The following is a 20,199-nucleotide window of genomic DNA, read 5'->3' as shown; positions in this document are numbered from 1 at the left end:
GGGGACACGTGGGCAGGTGAGCAGGGGCACAGGTGGGCAGGAGAGCAGGGGGCAGGTGGATAGGTAGGCAGGTGAGCAGGGGAATAGGTGGGCAGGTGAGCAGGGGGACATGTGGGCAGGTGGGCAGGAGAGCAGGGGGCAGGTGGGTAGGTGGGCAGGTGAGCAGGGGGACAGGAGGGCAGGTGGTAGGTCGGCAGGGGGGCAAGTGAGCAGGGGGATGTGTGGGTAGGTGAGCAGGTGGTAGGTGAGCAGGTGGGTAGATGAGCAGAGGGACAGGTGGGCAGGAGAGCAGGGGGCAGGTGGGTAGGTGGGCAGGTGAGCAGGGGGACAGGTGGGCAGGTGGGCAGGTGAGCAGGGGGCAGGTGGGCAGGTGAGCAGGGGGACAGGTGGGTAGGTGGGCAGGAGAGCAGGGGGACAGGTGGGTAGGTGGGCAGGAGAGCAGGGGGACACATGGGCAGGTGAGCAGGGGCACAGGTGGGCAGGAGAGCAGGGGGCAGGTGGGCACGTGAGCAGGGGGATAGGTGGGCAGGTGGACAGGAGAGCAGGGGGATAGGTGGGTAGGTGGGCAGGTGAGCAGAGGGGCAGGTGGGCAGGAGAGCAGGGGGCAGGTGGGTAGGTGGGCAGGTGAGCAGGGGGACAGGAGGGCAGGAGAGCAGGGGGCCAGGAGGGCAAATGGTAGGTGGGCAGGGGGGCAAGTGAGCAGGGGGACGTGTGGGTAGGTGAGCAGGTGGGTAGGTGAGCAGGGGGCAGGTGGGCAGGAGAGCAGGGGAACAGGTGGGTAGGTGGGCAGGTGAGCAGGGGGCAGGTGGGCAGGAGAGCAGGGGTACAGGTGGGCAGGCGGGCAAGTGAGCAGGGGGCCAGGAGGGCAGGTGGTAGGTCGGCAGGGGGGCAAGTGAGCAGGGGGACGTGTGGGTAGGTGAGCAGGTGGTAGGTGGGCAGGTGGGCAGGGGGCCAGGTGACATCACTGAGTAAGTGAACATCTTGGAGACAAGCAGTTAATGGAGTGGAGCTCGGGCCAGCCTGGGGCCAAGAGTTGACGATCCAGTGAGTGGACGGGCAGAGGCGACACCATACTGCCTGCGCCCCTCTGTGCCGTGACACTGGGGTGGCAGTCAAAGCCATGTTTTTAAATAAAACTCATCTGAGAACAGTTTGGGATTTACAGAAGAGAGCTGCAAAGATAGTACAGCGAGTTCGCCTATACGACCCCACCTGCAGCGTCCCCAATACCAACGTCTGACGTGAGTGTGGACATTTGTCACAATGATTCAGTTCACATGGCTCCATTATTATTGACTGAAGCTCATCCTTTATTCCGGTTTCTTTCGTCTGTACCCGCTTCGCTTTTTCTCTTCTGGGACCCCATCCGGGATTGCACACACGTCTGGTCATCACATCTCCTCCAGCTCCTCTGGGCTGTGGCAGTTTTGATGACCCTGACAGTGCGAAGGAGGACTCCCGGGTGTGTAGCAGGACGGCCCTCTGTTGGGGTTTGTCTGGTGTTTGTGTCATGATTGGACTAGCGCTGTGGGTTTGGGCAGCAAGACCACAGGGGTGAAGGGCCCACCCGTCCCATCCCATCAGGGCACACGCCCTCAACACGGCTTACCTCTGCGATGCTGTCTGCGCTCACCTGGCTGAGGTGTGCTTGTCAGAACCGGAATGGGGACCAGGAGGAGGTGCAGCCACACCTGACAGCTGGGAGTGAGGGTCCCATCCCTGGCAGCGGAGGATCCACACACATTATGTGGAATTCTTCTGCACGGACGGTTTCTCTTCTGCCCCAGCGGTTTATTCAGTCCTTTATTTGGACCAGCGTGGATTCACGGGTGTTTGCTTAATATCGCGGGTTGTCATCCAATACGTTATTTGCTCTGTTGCTCAAACCATCCCAGCTTTGGCCACTGGGAGCTCTGTCAGCTGGTTTCCCTGACAAAACAGTTTTCTATTGACCAAGTAATTATTAAATGAGGGCGGAGAAGGGGGAGAAAAAGGAGGTCACTGGCCAGCAACGAACACGACACAAACACACGTGGGTGCACACAAATGCACAGGCACACATGTGCACACACGTCTTCCGTGGACACAGAGAAAGGAGGCAGCCTAGGCCTGGCCCTCAGCGCAGGGTCCGTGCGGGGTGGGGGTCTGTCCCCTGGCCCAGCTCCTCCGGATGGAAGCTGCTGCTTCAGGCCCCCTTTGGACAGCTCTGCCCTCACGAGGGGGTGGCCACCCCAGGTGCCAGAGGGAATGGGCGAGTGGCTGAGGGTCAGGCAGCCGGGCAGGGCCAGCGGCTTCCCCTGCAGATGCCACTCCTCTCGCAGACAGGCTGTCGAAGTGGGAAGGTGAGGTTCAGCCACGGAAAGGGGTTCCCTGGGGCAAGTGTGGATGGTGCCCGACATAGGCGAGGCTCCCTGCCAAGCCGGTGGGCAAGGGGCAAGGGGCAAGGGGGCCACGGTCGGGGGCTGCGGTCAGAAGCCTGGTCTTTAGGGGGTCTGACCCGGGTTCAGTCCCCACCAGGCCAGTCATCAAGGAAGCCTCATTTCCTGCCCACAGAGGGGTGTGGTGCCGCTTTGGGAAAACACAGCGAGGTCATCTGTGCCAGGTGCCTGGCGCAGGGTAGGGGCTCCACAGGGCAAGGTCAGGAAGCCAGGCCCAGGTCAGGAAGCCAGGCCCGGCCCTGCTCCAAAAGATTTGCCCCGAAGTCAGAGAAAGATAATGCCAGAAATGAGGCAGGCACAGTGACCTGGGGCTCATCTCTGCTGCAGGGAGGGTCCAGGTGGCCAGCTCCCCAGCCCACGGCCCCGCTGCCCCTGGATCCTGGACTTTCACTCTCGCTGCGCCCCCTTGGGCCACACCTGGGCTCCCCCGGAGCGACCCACGTGTGGTGACATCGGGGACGCAGGGCAGGGATTCCTGGGGGCCAGGGGGCACACGGGGGGCACTGGGATAGATGAGGGGTCCTGGCTGGCCCCTGCTCTGGGCAAGGAGGTGGCGGAGCTGACAGCCAGCCCAGAGCCCCATTCTGCTGGTTTCTAGAAGGCCAGCCACCACCACGCCCACGGCTATCTGGGGCACTCATCCTCCCCGGCTGAGGTCCCCCAGGGTCCAGAGGACCCACATTACGAGACACTGAATGGGGGCCACTCCAGCATGAGAGGTGAGCCGTGCACAGGTGGCCAGCCCTGGAGGACCACAGCAGGGGCCCTAGTGGTTCCAGCTGGCCCAGGCGGGACCCAGTGAGCGCCTTCACCACGTGTCCCCGCCGGGCCCACATTGGGCCCAGCGGCCCAGTTAGCACAGCCTCACGTTCATTTGGGTTTGCAGCCGTGCCCCATCCCCGGGTTCACGTGGTTTAGTTTGCTTACAGATGCGGGTTTTGACAAAGCCTCGGTGTGGGTACCGGTGAGGGCCCAGCACCCCCCAACCCCCCGCGCCCTCCAGGTGGCCCAGCCCTAAATTACTCATTTGTGCCGCTGAGGCATCAAAAATCAAGCTGCTTTTTCAAAACTTTTGATGTCACAGAACATTTCAAAAGATGTTTCGTAAGACAGTGCTTCAGTAAGGACGTCCGGATCAGACCTTCTCTCCCCAAGTCCCCCAGGCAGGACTTAACGGGAGGGCCAGCCTCTGCTCGCACACTCCAGAGACAGGAAGCTCTGTCGCCCCCGCGCATGTGCCCTCTCCCACCTGCCCACCTCCACCCAGGGTCCTCTGCAGCCACGCCAGCAGCACCTTTGGGAGAGGTCTTGTTTATCTGCAAGCATCCTGGGGTCTTGGGCCAGGGGCGGGGGCAGCAGGGGGGCAGAAGCTGGCCTCGCCACCCCTCGCCTTCCTGCCTGCCCTTCCTCTGGGGTCCCCGGAGGCTCAGCTCCTGGTGTGCTGGCAAACAGACAGACGGGCGACCAACGTAACCCAGCTCCTGGGCGGGCAGCTGTGGTCTGAGGCCCCCGCCCAGTTGGAAACCACAGTGGGAGGGGAGGGGAAGGAAGAGAAGGGCAGGGGAGAGCAGAGGAGAGGAGAGGAGAGCAGAGGAGACCTCCATGGGGCCTTGGAGTCGAGTCAGGGTGGCCAAATGCCAGATGCTTGTCACCAGCCTCTTTGTCTTGGTAACAGGCAGGCTGGGCAGGGGCAGGAGGCGGCGGGGCGTGGGGGGGGGGGGGTGCTGAGCCGTGTTCCCGGACCTCTGGAACTGCGGTCCCCGCCCCGACCACACCAGCCCTGCCGCCCCGGCGGACATGCACCTGGGGCTCTGGTGGCGGACTCCTGGCAGCAAAAGGATGCCCCGTGAGCAGTGCCTGTCCTGCTGCCGGGCGACATGGGCCCTAGAGAAGGCCTGAGGGCCTTGGTGGGCTGGTGAACTGGGCTCAGAGGGGCTTTCCCTGGGGGAGCGGGGCGGGGGCCGGCCTCCCGCTCTGGAAGGTGCTCTCGTGGCGGGGGGAGAGAGGCAGGCTGAGAAGGGCTGGGTGGGTCCGTTCCCTGCTCCGCAAATGAAATGATGCAAGGTTCCAGGCCCTTGGAGAAGATGGACAGCGGGTGTGCGTGTTGCAGGGGAGGGGGGATGTGAGTGTGAGTGTGTGTGCTGGGGTGTCTTGTGTGAGTGTGTCTGTGTGTCTGTGTGTGCGGGGCGGGTGTCTGTGTCGGGGAGTGTCTGGGGCAGAGGTCTCCCTGAGACCACCCCCAGAAACGCCCAGAGGCCCCGCAGCCGATCCTGTCTCCTGTGGGACCCGGAAGCTGGAGGGAGGCTGGCAGGGGGACGGGTCAGTGCCCAGCCCTGCCCCACACGCTGGGTCTACCCCACCCCCAGCTGCTGGGCCTCGCTATGGCCACCGCGGCAGTGCTCACGTACTTCGGGCCTCACTTTGCTGTCATCGGCCACGCATCCTCAGAGAGGACCCCCTATGAAGCTTTGCACCTCTGGGGTAAGTGAGGCTCTGGGCGGGGCAGCCACTATGGGGGAGGGGGCTTCAGGAGCAAAGGTGGCTGGGGAGGAGCCCCAGGCTGGCGTGAGGTCTCCCGAGTGGAGCCGGGCTGGGGCAGGCAGTGGGGTCAGAGGTAGAAAGGGCCACCTGGAAGTCCCAGCTCCACTGGGCAGAGCCTGGGGTCTGCCGAGGTCTCCCGCCCTGGGACCCCGGGGACAGCGTGGACGTGTCGGGTGGTATCTGGACCCTGCCCTCTGTGTCCAGGAAGGGGTGCTCACCCGTGATGAGGCCTTGAGCATCAGAGATGGCGTCCTGTCCCCCCTACCCTGCCCCCGGGGGGCTTGGCCTCCGGAGAGAGCACACTGGAGGCCAAGGAGGGCGGCTGTGGGGGAAGTCGAGGCTCAGGGGGTTGGGGCTGGTGGGCCCCACCCCAGGCCTTCTGGTGGCCGCAGGCCTCATGTTTTTACCCTGAGCCCTGAACCCCAGACTCCCTAGAGCAGGAAGCCTGGGGCCGGGTCTGGACTGATAAGATTACAGCCACCTTTCAGTAGGGCCTGGGGGCAGGGATGTGGGCTCTAAGATAGCCCCCGGGGATGGGGGGACAGGGGGGACAGGAAGCTAGGAGGGAGGGCGGGGCCGGCATGGAGGCAGATGGGTGGTGGGAGGTACACCCCTGCCTCACCAGACAAGGCCCATTCAGAGCTCCCCAAAGTTCAGCACCCCAAGTTGACTGGCAGGTTGGATTTCAGACCTTGGCTCTGCACATGGGACCCCTGCCCTGGGCACGCTGACACCCGTCTCTCTCCACTCTCAGCCTTCTCCACAGGAATCGCCCTGGCCGCGCTCCTGACCCTGGGGGCCGTGCTGAGTGCCGCAGCCACTGTGAGGGAGGCCGGGGGCCTCATGGCTGCGGTGAGTTCTCTGCGTCCCCAGCTCCCCCAGACGGGATCTGGCGGGGCTGTGAGCCCACGGAGCCTGCCTCTCCCCTGTGTCCCGACAGAAACTGAGGCTCCAGGGATGTGGGCCAGCCAGGACCCCTCCACCCGGGACCGCCAGGGCCCCTCCACCCGGTACAGTCAGGGCCCCTCCACCCGGGACCGCCAAGCCCCCTCCACCCGGGACCACCAGGGCCCCTCCACCCGGGACCGCCAGGGCCCCTCCACCCATGACAGCCAGGGCCCCTCCACCTGGGACCGCCAGGGCCCCTCCACCCGGAACAGCCAGGGCCCCTCCACCCGGAACAGCCAGGGCCCCTCCACCCGGAACAGCCAGGGCCCCTCCACCCGGGACCGCCAGGGCCTCTCCCCCGGGACAGTCAGGGCCCCTCCACCAGGTGCCTATCTCACCCCCATCATCCATTGGGGCCTTGAAAGGCAGAGCTGACCCTCCCAGGCCTGGGCACTCTTTCAAAGGCCCAGGGAGGGCCTGGTTCTGTGACACTGGAGTCGCTGCATACGTGGTTTGGGTGAATGCCATCCCCTTACCAGGAGGCCAGGCCCAGTCGATCACCTGTAGGCCAGGACTGGGCAGTGGCCCCGAGGCGGCCTGCAGTCGGGCTCCTCCTCTGCAGCCCCAGCTGTGGGGTCTCCCCACCCCTCGAGCTCCCACAAGCCACTGACCTCGCCCCACAGTGGTGGCCCTGTGTTGCCCCCGTACCTGTTCCTCCACATGGCCCTATCTTGGTCCACCGGCCTGTCCTGTCGCTCCACCTGCCAGCCCCGTCTCCCCAGGGACCACGGGCCTACCCGCTCTGGGCTCAAGCCCCTCCTCTCACCTGAACTGGGGCCTCAGCTCCTGGCTGCTGCCCTGTGCTGTCACCTGATGCACACCACCCCCCAGAGCCTTCTCGGGCTCCCCGAGGCGCGTGAGACCAAGTCCAGCCTCCCTGTGCCTCCACGGGTCCCTCCCGCTTTCCTACCCCCGGCCCTCTGCTCCGGCAAACCCACCCCTCCCCTGGGAGTGGTTTGTGGGGCTGACAACCCCTGGGAGCTCAGGCCGGGGCTATGTTTCCCCGGGTGGCCTCTGAGGCCGGCAACCCTGGGCTCCCTGAGGGCAGCCCTCTGGGTCCCCAGGGCTGGCGGGGCTCTCGGCCCAGCCTGTGTCAGCAAATGCTGGTTGAATGACTCCTGGGTTGTAAACATCTCCAAGGGCAGGGACAGAGTCACCTCCTGGAGCCGGGCCCCGGCCCTGGGTGTGCTTGGGGAGTAGAGGGGCATCCGGCAGCTTGAGCCCTAACCAGGACCCCGCAGGAGCGTGGGCAGGGCAGTGCTGCGTGGGCGCACTAAGACCCGGGCCTGTGCAGTCTGGCTGGGGTATGACGGGAGGGAAGGAGGCCCCAGTGGCAGCTGACCAGGCAGGTGCACTGTCCTCCCAAAGGGGAGCCCTGAGGCGTGGGGCTTGCCAGAAGGCCTCAGGGCTGGAGGTCAAGGCTGCTGGCGGGGCCAGACCCAGGGGTCCTGGCGAGGGCGGCCCGGAGAGGCCAGCGCCGAGGCTGCAGCGTCGGCCACCAGGCGGCGCCATGCTGCTGGGCTCAGAGCCGAGGCGGGAAGATGCCGAAGGCTCCTGTTCCCAAGGTTCCTGGCTCAACGGTTCTGGGCCCAGCCGGTCACCAGGGCCTTCCCCAGCTCCCGACCGCCCCAGCTCTGCACCCTGATCTGGGGGCAGGGGCCAGGGAGCACCAGGGTCTCTGTTCCGCGTCCCTTCCCGTTACTTGGGTCGGGCCCCACGGCCGCCTGCCTGCTGCACCCCAACCTCCCGCCCTGGACCCCCAGCCTGGATGGCAAGCCCAGCACGGCCCCGCGGGGTCTGGGAGACCTCACGCCCCTACTGCCCGCTGAGCCACGGCCGTGTGTGTGCATCTGAGTGTGCGTGTCGCGTCTGGCATGTGTCTGGCGCGTCTGGCGTGTGTGAGCCCGCGTGGAGGGCCGGGGGGCGGAGATCTTTCCCACCCGCCGCTCCCCCGCCGCTTCCTGCCCCCCCAGCCCTCTCCCGCACCAGCGTCACACACAGGAAATGAGAGGCTCGCAGGCTCGCAGCAGGGCTGGCAGCAGCGCCGGGGCAGCCATTTTGATTTATGTCTGTGGTTTTGTTTAGAACAGGGAGAAGGGAACCGGTGGGGACTGGGCCCGGCCGCGCCAGCGCCTCAGCCCCGCAGAGGGCCTGGGGGGCCCGGCGGGCCCATCGCCGCCCAGGACCCTCCATGCAGGCGGACTGGCAGCGGGAGGGAAGGGGGTGATGCTCGCTTTCCTGAGGAATGAGCCGGTTCCTGGAAAATGCTGGTCCCCTGAGCTGGCTCTGGGCCTCCAGCCTGCTGGGCAGTGCTGAGCAATGGCTTCCAGATGGGAAAGGCGGCCCTCGGCCAGCCCGGGGGGGGGGGGCGGGGAGGAGGGAGAGGGGGGAGGAGGCAGCATCTCCGGGCTGTCCTGAGACTGAGGCCTTGCAGACCCCTGGGCAGGCAGGCGGGAACATGGGGTGAAGGCCGGTGGGCCGCCCGCCCCTGAGAAGAGCCGGAGGTCCCTGCGCCTGCACTGAGTCTGGGCGCTGGCGGGGTGGCCCACTCTTAAATGGAGCCTGGTGGACCCCCACCCCCACCCCTGTGTGGACTGTTTCTTCAGCCCCGTCCAGCCCGGGCAGCGTATGTGTCCATCTGCATCCGGGGTGTCCCTCCATTCCATTCCAGGTGCCACCCTGAGTGCGGCCCCTAGGTTGGGAGAGCCTGGCCGCAGCCACGGACAGCCCGGGGTGGCTGAGGTGGGGCGGTGACACCAGGCCTCCGGACCCCCCGGGCCGTGTGGTCAGCAGGCGAATTGACTGTCCAAGGCTCCAGAAGGAGCCTCAGCCCGAGACCCGAATCACAGGGTCACCAGCACAGAGTGACAAGGCAGACAATGGGTGGGGGGATGTCCCCAAGGCAGCATGTGGGCCAGGGTTCCTAGTCTGGGATGACCCTCTGAAACGACCCACGAAAGAGCTTTGGGGGCACATGTGCATTTTGCGGGGAGGGGCCGTAAAGTTCATCAGCTTCAGAACCCCCCTGAGAGACGCGCCGCCAAAGCCCTGGGGCCCAGGGGTGTCCTCCTGGCCACGCTCTCGCCGAACGCCGGCTCTGAACCCCCGGGAGGCATGTTTCAGAGAACAAAAGCAAAGCGGCGGCCCCTCCTCCAAAGGCCCTCCCTGTTCAGGGGGGCCGGCAGCCCCTGAGCCACCCCTCCTGCCCAGGCTTAAAAGGGGCTTGTTTCTTCTCCGGGATCCGAATCTCAGGCTCGGGAAGGCCCTGCCTGGCCCTTCCGGGGTCAGTGCCCTTCCCGGCAGCAGCCGCAGAGGGCAGGGGTCTCCCTCATCCCAGGTGCTGCCTGCCTGCATCCCTGGGGCAGGGGCTGTGGCACTGCCATTAAGGCCCCTCACGGGAGCTAAAACCAGCAATACGGGGTCTCCCGAGAAGGGCCAAAAGGAGGGATGGAGACCAGTGTGCCCACCGCCCAAGGCCTCCCGCTTGGGCAGTGGGGAGCCGCCAGGCCGCCACCACGGCGCCCGGACTCACGGCCCCTCCTCTGCCCCAGGCCTTCCTGTGCTTCGCCCTGGTGTTCTGCGCCCTGGTGCAGGTGGCCTTCTGGAGATGCCACAACCCCACGCAGGTGAGCACCCCGGCCCGCCCCCATCCCGCCGGCGAGGGTCCCTCAGGGATGAGAAAGTGGGTTCCGTGCTTCCTCTCACCTGCCGGTCACCACTGTGGGGACATTCTCTGCCTGGGGGTGAGGCGGGGACGCAGAGACCAGAGGGCCGGTCCTCTCCTGGGCTGGGGACAGCGGATCCCCAGAGAAGGAGGGGAAGCAGGTACAGGCCTTGGACACCCCCTTCTCACTAAGGCCCCCCTGGGCCCAGAAGATGGGACCTGGGGGGTTGGAGGGAGGCCCCCCAGCTGGCCTAAGGGATTGATTAGTGGGGGTCGGTTCCAGAAAATGCACTGGGGGCTGCTCTCCTGACGGGGATCGGGCCAGGCAGGGGGAGGCCTTGTCCGGGCGTGGGCGCTACAGGACAGTGGAGGGGACGGCCAGGCCTCCTCCACAGGACGACAGCGGCCCTGCAGTCCAGGACTCGGGCTGCCTGGAGGTGGGACCGTTCACGTGACCCTACTCCTTCCATTTTCACTCTGGGCTTTTCCCAGGGACGTGCGTGTCGGTGGTGACCGTGGTAATGGTGGGTGTGGGTCCCCATAGCAGGGGGCTCCTTTGTTTCTTCCTTCCTTCATCCGTTCATCCGTCCCTCTGTCCTCTGGGTGCCGCTGGTTCAGCAGGGCTCCGGGGCGGCTCAGGGCTGGGAGGCAGGGATGCCCCAGCTCTGGGGCAACACGGTCACGTAGGGCCCTGGCCCCCAGAGAGCAGGGCTCGAAGACTGCAGGCCACGGGTCTAGGGTGGGCGCTGACCCCGGGGAGCAGGGCAGGACCACAGCTTGGGAGGGACTGCTCCCAAGGGACACAGGGGGCTGGGGCAGCCTGGCCCTGCAGAAATTCTGTCTGAACTCTGGGTCCCGAGACGGAGCTGAGAGCCTGCCCGGGAAATGGGGCTGGCCAAGTTCATGAGCAGAGCTGACCCCTCCCAGACCAGGGCTGGGGGTCAAGGCCAGACCCCCTCTGGCCGGGCAGAGGAAATGGGTGCCCAAGAGGCTCAGGGAGAGGGGCAGCGACCCCAGACTGACTCACATGTGGGGCCCGGGGACTAGTGGGGGCCAGGACGGTCCACAGTTGGCCAGTACCAGGCCAGGGCACAGAGCGAGGCCGGCCAACGCCACTGCCCTCCAGCACCCTGTGCCCACGGCCCCCCAACAGGATCAGACTTCTCGCCCCAGCTGAGCTGCGAGCCTGCAGGGCAGCCCCCCGGCGCCTTTCCCAAAGGGTCCTCCCCCCCCTACCCCCACCCCCCGTCTGCTTCTCAGCATCTGTCCCAGGCCTCAGGCCCCTGCTCCTCCCCGGCTGAGAGGTGCCGGAGAGCAGCCTCCCCCTGTCCGCAGCAATGCACACAACCCAGGCAGCAGAACTCACCCCAGCCTTCACCTGTGAGAGCCCAGCCCCAGGCAAGACCCTGAGGCAGCCCCCCGAAAGAGCTGCGGGGCCAGCGGGTAGGGCCACGGAGAGGGACGGGAGAGTCCAGCCCCACGGGCCCCATCCGGCTGGACTCTCTGAGACCCTGATCAATCCTTTCTTCTCTCACTGGGACTCAGTTTCCCCATGCACTCTGTAAGGACCAGGGAAACCAAAGCCAGTCCAGCTGGAGTATACCCGGTTTCTGGGCAAAACCCTGTTCCAGCAGGTGACCCGCAATGATTTTTTGCCTGTGTATCAGGAGTCCCAGCGGCCCCGACCCCCCCTGTTGCCCAGGCGCCCCCCCCCCAAGATGTTCACGCAAGATGCAGCCAGGTAGGAGGCTGAGCTCGTGCTGTGTGCTTTTAGGTGTGTGATTACCCACTCTGGTCTTACCTGCAGTAATGGGCCTAGTTTCTCCCCGCTGCCCTCTGCCTGCTCCGTGCTCCTTGGAGTTGATGAGGCCGTCACCAGACCTTCCAGGGTGGTGGCCATCCCCTTGGTGTGCAGATGGAGGGACTCAGGCCCACGGGGGTGGGGGTGGGGGGTCAGATCGCCCTGGCAGAGGCCGGGCAGGAGGGGTCCACCATCCAGGGCTCTTCGCCCTGACTCAATGCCTTTTTACCCTTCCCTGCCCAAGGGTCACCCCAAACTGTTCACCACCACCTTGGCATCATCTGGGGTCACCCAGATGGAATGCCAGATGGAGAAAGGGCATTTCCTCTGGCTCTGGAGGGGTCGGAGCCTGGCAAGGCAGCCTCAGCTCTCGGTGACCAGGGAGCGCTGGGCCCGGCTGGTGTTTTGGCCTCACAGTTCCCATCCCCCGAGAAGCCCGGGCGAGGTCTGGGTCACCGCGTGGGTGGTCCCGGCCAAGACAGCTGCCAGGGTGCCCTGGGCCCCCGCTGCAGCTCTCCTGGGGGGCGGCTGCAGCCCATCCTTTCTGCCCTGACACTGTTTACAGCTCTGAGCCCAGGATTTGCACTTCTGCAGGGGAGGGGCCATGCAGGGGCCACAGGCCATAGTCTGCCTGGGGTCCCCGCTCCGGGAAGGGGAGGGGGCAAAGCGGATGTCTCCCAGCTGGCCTCTTCCGTGTCCCAGCCCCTGCCGCCATCCCCGACAGAAATCTTCCTGTCTGGTCCGCGCTCCAGCTGGCCTTCAGCGTCCAGCTCTCGGGGTCCTGCCTGACCCCAGTCGGGGCTGGGGCTTCCTCCGTGTCCGGGCCCACGTGGGCCCACAGGAGGCCGGGATGGGGCAGCTCTGGCTTCAAAGTCTGGGGTCAGCCTCTCACCCGGTGCCCTTGGGATCAACTAGCCTTCCTGGGCCTCGGTTTCCTCATCTGTAAAAGGGGCATGAGAACCCCGATGAGGGGGCTGCTGAGTGGTGGGAATGAACCAGTGGGACCCACCTGCACCCCCTGAGCCCAGGTCTGTCCTCCATCACTGGGGCCAGTGCAGAGCTGGGCACTGGCCAGGGCACGGGCCCCGAGCAGCAGGGGCAGGAAAAGCCACCCATCCTGTGCCCCCCAACCCCGGGAACCTGGGCAGGTGCCTTGGCATCAGGGCCAACCTGGGCCAGACAGATCCCAGCCCCGCTCCTTCCTTCCACGAGATCCTCCTGGAGGCCCAGGGAGCAGAAAAGCACAAAGGGCCAAGCTGTTTGCTCCAGGGGATCTGTTCACCCCCATTTCTCCCCCTGCACCTCCCCTGAGTGACCACCTAAGATATCCTGAAACACGGGGTCAAGATGGGAAACCTGGGGACAAGGAGAGGACAGGGACCGGCCACGACTCCTGGTGGCCCAGAAGCCAGGCCGCAGACCCTGGAGCGGGGGCACCTCCCCGCTTCCCCCGCCACTCACTCCCCCGCACCCTGGGGCGCTCACTCCCTCGGGGCCCTGGTAGGCGCCCTGAAGCTGGGAGGGCCGGCAATGCAGGGACTGGGTGGCCGTGCTGTGAATACAGAGCACGAGGGCTATTAATTATGTTCCTGCAGGAGCCTGAGAGCCACTCTGCCACAGCGCCCTGTCCCCAGACGGGCTGCGGGGCAATGACTTGCCTGGCTCCACTTAATAATTCAGGCACAGATTAAGTACAGCGCTGCCGGGAGCCCCAGAGAAAGGCTGTCTGTCCTCCAGCTCCCAGGTCTGGGCCCCTCCCCCATAGTCCAGCGGCCGCCAGGACCAGCCCTGGGGCACAAGGCCCTGGTCTGCAGACCACCTGCCGCTCCCGCGGGCCACCCCCTCTGCAGCCATTCTCCCCCGCCCCCCCCGCCCCCCCCCAGGTTTAGCAGACAATGGGGAGGCAGAGGTCAATGGCAGGGTGGGGAGCCAGGCTGGCAGGGACGCCCCAGGCACCTGGTTTGTATTCAGCGGCCCAGGCACTCCCGTCCTGAGGGTTGCCCCCTGGAGCCCTGGAAGATGGGGCTTAAAGATCGGGGCACCCTGGCAGGGAGCACCCAGGTATCAGGGCCCAAGGGCCTCTGAGAGCTCCCAGCCCACCCCCAGTTTTCTCATGGAGAAACACAGCCCCTGAACCTGGTGATGGGGGGAGCAGACAGTAGAGCACCACCCAGGCCCCCAGGCCTCGGGAGGGTCAGCCTGGCCCCCTGATGCCAGGCCCAGGGGTCTTGGGCAGGGGCGTGGCCTTGCCAGATCTGCTTCTTCATCTGAAGGAGAAACTCGCGCCCCACTTCTGGGGTCATGGGGAGAGACGCGCAGCTCAACCACCAGTGGGTTTGTTCCTCCCGTTCATGTTTCAGTAACAACACCTCCAGAGGGGCCAGGGTCTCCCTGGGCCCTAGTGGGCCTTGGGGGTGGGGATGAAACCCCGAGGGTGGGCTGAGCTGGCCTCCCTGCCCCGGCCTCCTGCACCACCGACCCCGAGCCAGCTCTGCTAGCCCCTCAGTCCTCACCAGGACCCCCTCCCACGAGGACGCAGTACAGCCTGGCAGGTCTCCACCCCCCTGTCACTCGAGGAAACGAAGGCCAAGAGAGGGCCCCCAGCCAGGTCTCCCGCAGCGGTGGCCAGTCTGGCGCCTGGCCCCCAGCCCAGGACACTGCCCACCTCCCACTGGGTGGGGAACAAAGCGGCTGGCTGACTCTGTGGGCAAGGTCTCAGCCGGGAGGGTTAACGAGCCCTGGGAGCGATGTTCAGTGTGGAAATCGGTCTGGTTCCTACTGGACAGCACTGGGCGAGACCGCCTCCCTGCCCACCTGCTCCCAAGTCCTCCAGGCTGGGAGTGGGGAAGCCGCCCTTCCTTTCTGGAGGGTGGGGCTGAGTGGCCAGAGCAGGGCACCCCTGAGCGCCTGTCAGCCTGTCCCCGCTGTCAGCGCAGCATGGGGATGGGAAGGGAAGGGAGGCAGGGCGCAGGGTCTCTGAGGTGGGAAAAGAGGCATCAGAGGGCAAGGGAGCTCAGAGGCCTTGCCCATGCCAGAGGCCAGCGAACCCACTGCAGTCACAGAAGTCTTCCTGGAGGAGGCAAGATTCCGGTTACTCTCTGATGAAGTCACTTGGCAAGGGGAGGGCATTTCGGTCTGGGGGCAGCACGAGCAAAGGCACAGAAGGGGATGCTTAGCTGGGCAGAGGCAATGAGGTCTGAGTGAGGTGTGAAGGCAGAGCCGGCCGGGCCCCTGTTGCTACCCTGCTTCTCCTTCGTCTGCCCCCAAGGGGCCTCGTCTGCCCCGGGTGCCCTTGGCCAGCTCTGGGTAGCTGCCTGGGCTTTTCAGAACCTACCTGGGCAAAGACCTGGAGCATTCCTGGGGAGCTGAGCTCCTGGCACGAGGCCACTCCTGGCCGTCTCCCCCCAGGGCCCACCGGGGGCTTTCCCTCCCCACTGCCTGTTTCCAGATCAACAGAAGCAGGTGGACACTTCGGCCAGGGCCTCCTCCCACTGTAAGACAAGAGCTGGGGGGTGGGTGGCCAAGCTCGGGCCTCTGGTTTATCCTGCAGGACCCCCCAGGGGCAAGAGTGGCATTAACGGCCATTCTTGGGGGGAGGTCCCCACAACTGAAGTATGGGGACCCCTGTGACCAGCCACCCAGGGGACCCAGTCTCCGCTTCCAGGGAGCTCTGCCCCATGGAAGGAGAAGGAGGGGGCCAGCGGGACATCACTCAGCACCCGAGGGCCAGGCCCCGCCTTCGGGGGGCTCCGTCGGGGGAGGGGCTTCACCGGCACAGGGGCCTTCCCGTGATGCTCTCGGGACAGGTGGAGGACGCCGTGTTGGACGCCTACGATCAGGTGTACGAGCAGGCGGTGAAGAGCTCGTCAGGAATCTGGCGGCAGGAGCTGGTGGCCATCCAGGACATGGTGAGTGTGGTGGGGGAGGCCCCCTCCCTGGGCAGCCCTGGACTGGTCAGCCTCCCCAGGTGGGCTGTGATCTAGAAAATGGGCAGAGGTAGCCCCCCAGAGCCAGCCGGCGGGGGGCCAGGTGCTGAGCAGAAGGTCCCAGGACACAGGTTATCAGTGCCCCTTGGGGGGAGGGGGAGGGGACAGAGAGGTCCTGTCCCCCGTCTGCCCTGGAAGGGCAGCTGCTTCCAGAATTTGCGGGGCCCAGAGCAGTGCAAGACCCCTTGTCCAAAAGTGATGAGGAATTTCAGGATGGTGACGGCACAGCATTCGGTGGGGCCCCGGTGACTGCTGGCCAGGCTGCCCGGAGCCCGGCACCCCCTGCAGAGTCAGCAGCCTCGCCCTGAGCCCCGGTGCTGGCCTCTGGGGGGCACGGGGGGGTGCCCTTCGTGCCTCAGTTTCCCCATATGTCCAACAGGGACCCTGGGGTTCTCAGAGCGAACCGCCTCCCTCTTCTCTCCCTGCAGTTTCAGTGCTGTGGTAAGAGCCCCCCCCTTGGCCTCCAGGAGGGCTCGGAGGCTGACCTGTGTCGGGGGCAGGAGGCCGCCAGACAGGTGAGGGGGAAGGGCCTGCAGAGACCCCGGGGGGCTCAGCCCCAGATCAGGGCCACTCCCATGCCTTGATCCTTGACCCTGGGGGCTGCGCTGGGCTGGGGGGACTTGACGGACGCAGGCCCGGGTCCTCTCCAGGCCCCAATCACTCCCTCACCCCTTCACACAGTTCCCAGCTTGGGGGCTCCCCACGGCCAGGCACAGTGTCAGGGACCGAGACCACCCCCCATCGGAAGCCTCTAGGAGGGCGGGGGGCAGGTGGGCAGCTCTGCCTGCGTTGGGCTGGGGGCAGGTGTTCGAGGGCCCCTGAAGGCCGGAAGGGCGTTTGCCAGAGGGTCAGCCTAGGCCAGAGTGTGGCCACGAGGGCTTCAGTGACGAGAGACAGAGGCAGGAACGCTATTCTTCAGGATGACGGCGGCCCCCCTCCCCCCACCCCGCCTCCTCAGCTCCCCTCCCCCGCTGTCCGGGAAGCAAACACCCCTATCTCTGGCAAGAGGCTCCTGGCCACCCTCCAAGAAACGGACAGGAGGATGCGAATGGCTGGAGGCCCAGCCAGGGACGGAGCCAGCACAGCGCCCTGGGCTCTCGCGCTGGGAGGGGCGAGGGCAGAGGAGGGCCCTGCATGCAGGGAAGGGGGTTCGGGAGGCCTGTTCACGCCACCCAGGGAGAGGCCTCAGGTCCCCGTCTGCAAAGTGGGAGCAAAGTCTGGTTTCTTGTACCTTCTGGGGTGGTGGGGGCCACGGGGAGACTGTAAAGGCCTTGTGGGTGGGGACACCTGGGGGAGGGGGCGGGAGGGCAGGGACGTTGTCCTAGATGGTGGTCTGACCCCGGGGCTGCCTTCCAAGAGGAAGTGGGACCACGCTGGGGGACCAGACCCGATCAAGGGAATTCATGGACAGATGGACGGACAGTCAGACACCAAGCCGGCCTCCTTTCCCCCGGCATCCCAGCCTTGACAATCGAACCCTGCATGTCCCACAGCACATCCTTCCCCAGCGTGCCCCCAAATGCCAAGTCCTTCCCCAAAACCACATGCCACCATCAGAGTGGTTCAGAGTTGAGACCGTCACCTCCCGTTTCCTTGGAGACAGAGAGCCTCTGCGGATGCCACGTCCTGGAGGGGCCGTGGAAGTTCAGGATGGAGCCAGGACAGCCTGGGGACACCCATGCCCCTACCTGTTAGCTTGTGTCCTCTCCTCACCCACGCTCTGTGTCCCACCCTGGATGGGGTTTGCGGGGTCCCAACACAGGCAGCTCAGGGGACGCCCAGGATGGTACCCACTGGACCCCTGGGGGCCCCACAGGCCCCGCAGAGGTGGGCTCCACCCTGCTTGTTTTTGCCTGTTTTCAATGCCAGTCCCCAGAGCTTGGGGTGGTTTTCCCCGGGATGTGCCGCAGCCCGGCTTTCCATCTCCCTAGCGTTTGTCCTAGTGGGCTCTGCAGCTCCACGCCCTGGGCTGGGAGGGGCGGTCGGGGGCCCACGCGCGCTGCCCTCTGCGCAGGACTGCCTGCAGGGCATCAGGAACGTCCTGAGGATGCACAGGAACGTCGCCTCCACCCTGATCAGCCTCGGCCTCGCCTCCATGGTACCCTCTCACCCCACCCCCGCCCCTCCCCCTCCTGCCTGTGCCCCCCCACCTCAGACAGAAGGGCAGGGCTGGGCAGCCCCAGGTCAGATCGCGGGTCTTGGGGACCAGCAAGGCTTGCCCTGAGCAGGGAGCCGGGAGGAGCAGGCCCGAGGGGTGACAGGGCCTCCCTGATTCCCTTCCCTAGACGGCTGGGAGCCCTGCATAGCCCAGTGACCTCCTCGGGGGGCGATGAGCCCCTCCCCTGGAGCTGCTGGCGCAGGTGCCTCCACCTCCCCCAGGTGTACGTGATGCCGCTCAGCGCCTTCCTCTGGTTTGCCATCCGCTCGGGCAAATACACCCTGAGCCCACGGTAGGCCCGCCTGCCCCTCCCCACCTCCCCAAAGGGGTCCTACAGCCCTGCAGCTGGAGGCGGGCAGGCAGAGAGCACGCCCCCCCCACCCCACTCCCAAGATCTCTGCCTCTGCCCAGCGAGTGGGACCCCTGGACCACGGGCCAGGCCAGTTCTCCAGAGGAGGTGCTTTGGGGGAGGCTGGGCCCACTGAGGGAGGGGCAGCGTGCACTCCACCCTGCAGCCCTCATCCTGGCCGAGACCTGGCCTCACAGCTGCCGACTCCACCGACATCGAGAGACGGTGCTTCTGGGGCCCCCGGCCAGGACCGCCCATGAACAGGGAGCAGGGAGGACCCAGTCCCAGCAGCCGAGCAGCGCCCCACCACCCCTCAGCGCTCATAGAGTCCCTGCCTGCCGCCTCCTTCACTCCCTGACTCAGCCACTCCGCCCTGGCCACCTGGGTGCCCTCCCTGCCCAGGCATCCCGCCCGGCCCCTCTGCATCCTCCAACAGCCTCACGGTCCCTCTGCCCCTCAGGGCCCGTGGCTGCCAGCCCCAGGAGCCCCACTTCTACAGACGCTGCCAGGAGGGGCCCGCCCCTCATCACCTGTCTGAAGCAGATGCTCTCAGGGGCCGTCGGGGTCCAAGCAGTCGCTCGGGTCACCCTCCGCTGCTCCAGGACACCCACCTGCCTACACACAGGAGCAACAGAGAAGCTCCGGCCTCGGCCCGCACGCAATCCTTCCCAGGAGGGGATGAGCTGTTTTCCTCCACGTGGTGGTGGGATGGGGAGGGAGGGGACCCCACCAGACAAGCAGCCTCCATGTAAGCAGACGGGGGACCGGGGGTCACTTGCAGACTCTGGGAACAGGCTGGGAGGTGAGTGAGGACAGAGGAAGCAGAGGGCAGCTTGGCTGGGCTCTGCTTTGAGTCCCACAGGGTCAAACCCAGGGCTGGGCTGGGCTGCCCCCGCAGGCTCTGGGCAGGACCCACTCCAGGCTGGGTCAGGCTGTTGCCAGAGTTCGGTTCTGTGCGGCTGTGGGACTGACGTCCCTTCCTTGCCCGCTGTCTGCGGGGCCGCTGTGCTCCCCGAGACCCCTTCCCCTCCATCCTCAAGTCACCGTGGCAGGTGGGTTCCTGCTCCTGCTGGGAATTCCTCTGACTCTCCCCAAGGCTGGAGGACAGTCCGCTTTCAAAGGCTCACGTGTGTAGATGAGGGCCACCCGGGTAAACTCCCTGCCGTACAGAGAAATCACATTTGTGGTGACACTGTGTTCACGGGTTCTGGGGAATGCATTTGAGGAATCCCGCCTGCCACGGCCTCTCCCCTTGGCCATCCAACTACCCGCCTGGTGAGTTCTCGCTAACGAACTGTCCCTGACGATTTGCATCCGTGGCTCGAAACCAAAGTCCTGGGTGGGACGCCAGACTGACCCAGCCTAGGCCGAGGCCCCAGCGTAACTGACAAGGGAGAAGGGACTGTGCGGCCCTTTTAACTTCCATAGAGGGAGCTCAGCCCTGCACCCCCCGAAACCAACAAAGTCGGGTGCCTCCCCAGTAAGAAGCAGCCCTCTATGATGGGCAACCAGAAAGGGACAAAGTGACCAACGCCTGCTGCAGTCCACCCCTTGTGTTTCCAATCACACACACACACACACACACTCTCTCTCTCTCTCTCTCTCTCTCTCTCTCTCTCTCTCTCTCTCTCTTTCCACACTTACACCGCCAAAAACAAGACGGTGCTCAGCCAGGATAAAGCAAATAGCTCTCCTACAACTGAAGGCGCACAGGCCTTGCCCCCAAGGAATGTGCCGGAAGTCCAACGGTTCTGCATTTGATAACCGTCCAGGGCATCCGGGGATGTGCGCACCTCTCCTGGTCCCGTTCTTCTCATCAGGCAAAATAAACTTTAAAGAAGCACCCGCTGAATTCCCGTGTACAGCAGTGGTGGAAAGAAAAGGGGATGTAGTTAAATTCTGTAGAAACGTACATGACACCGCAGGAGAAAGGGCTTTGCTGTAAACGGGAAGCTGTAAACGGCGCTGCTTTCTGCAGTGGCCCCGAGGCTGTGACCGACCTTCGGGCTTCCCTGCTCCACCACCCTGTCCACGTCCTCTCATGGGTCAGAGCGCTTCTCCTGCTGGGTGAGCCCACTCTTCATCAGGGACGGAGCTGGGAAGGAAGGTCTCCATCCTGAGGTCACCTCTGCCACTGTCTCTCGTCACCAGATGCGCAGGATGAGGAGAGACCCGGGGAACCCCTCAGCCCCCCACACTCAGTAGCAGCACCTTGTTTCCTCTTGATAGGATCACCCAGCCATCCCCGTGGCCCCCTTCGTGGCCTCTTAACCCAGTGGCAGAGGAGCCCCGAGTGGGCCAGGTGGAACCCCCC

At 65.4% G+C, this 20,199-nt stretch overlaps 1 protein-coding gene across 1 annotated transcript; it reads left to right on the top strand.

Moving 5' to 3' along the window:
- Positions 1-4,040: 4,040 nt before the first annotated feature.
- On the top strand, positions 4,041-19,030 carry TSPAN32 (tetraspanin 32; the record flags this gene model as incomplete). Its single annotated transcript, XM_082660990.1, has 9 exons — positions 4,041-4,106; positions 4,805-4,919; positions 5,734-5,831; positions 9,479-9,553; positions 15,199-15,300; positions 15,807-15,893; positions 17,393-17,476; positions 17,758-17,828; positions 18,346-19,030. The coding sequence occupies 9 exons, from the start codon at positions 4,041-4,043 to the stop codon at positions 18,635-18,637; spliced, it is 990 nt and encodes a 329-aa protein (XP_082517116.1). The 3' UTR covers positions 18,638-19,030.
- Positions 19,031-20,199: the final 1,169 nt, after the last annotated feature.

Source organism: Grampus griseus (assembly GCF_964374135.1).
Source record: "Grampus griseus genome assembly, chromosome: 8".
Lineage (NCBI taxonomy): Eukaryota > Metazoa > Chordata > Mammalia > Artiodactyla > Delphinidae > Grampus > Grampus griseus.
Note: the sequence above shows the minus strand (reverse complement) of the source record. Positions and strands in the feature narration are given on the sequence as shown.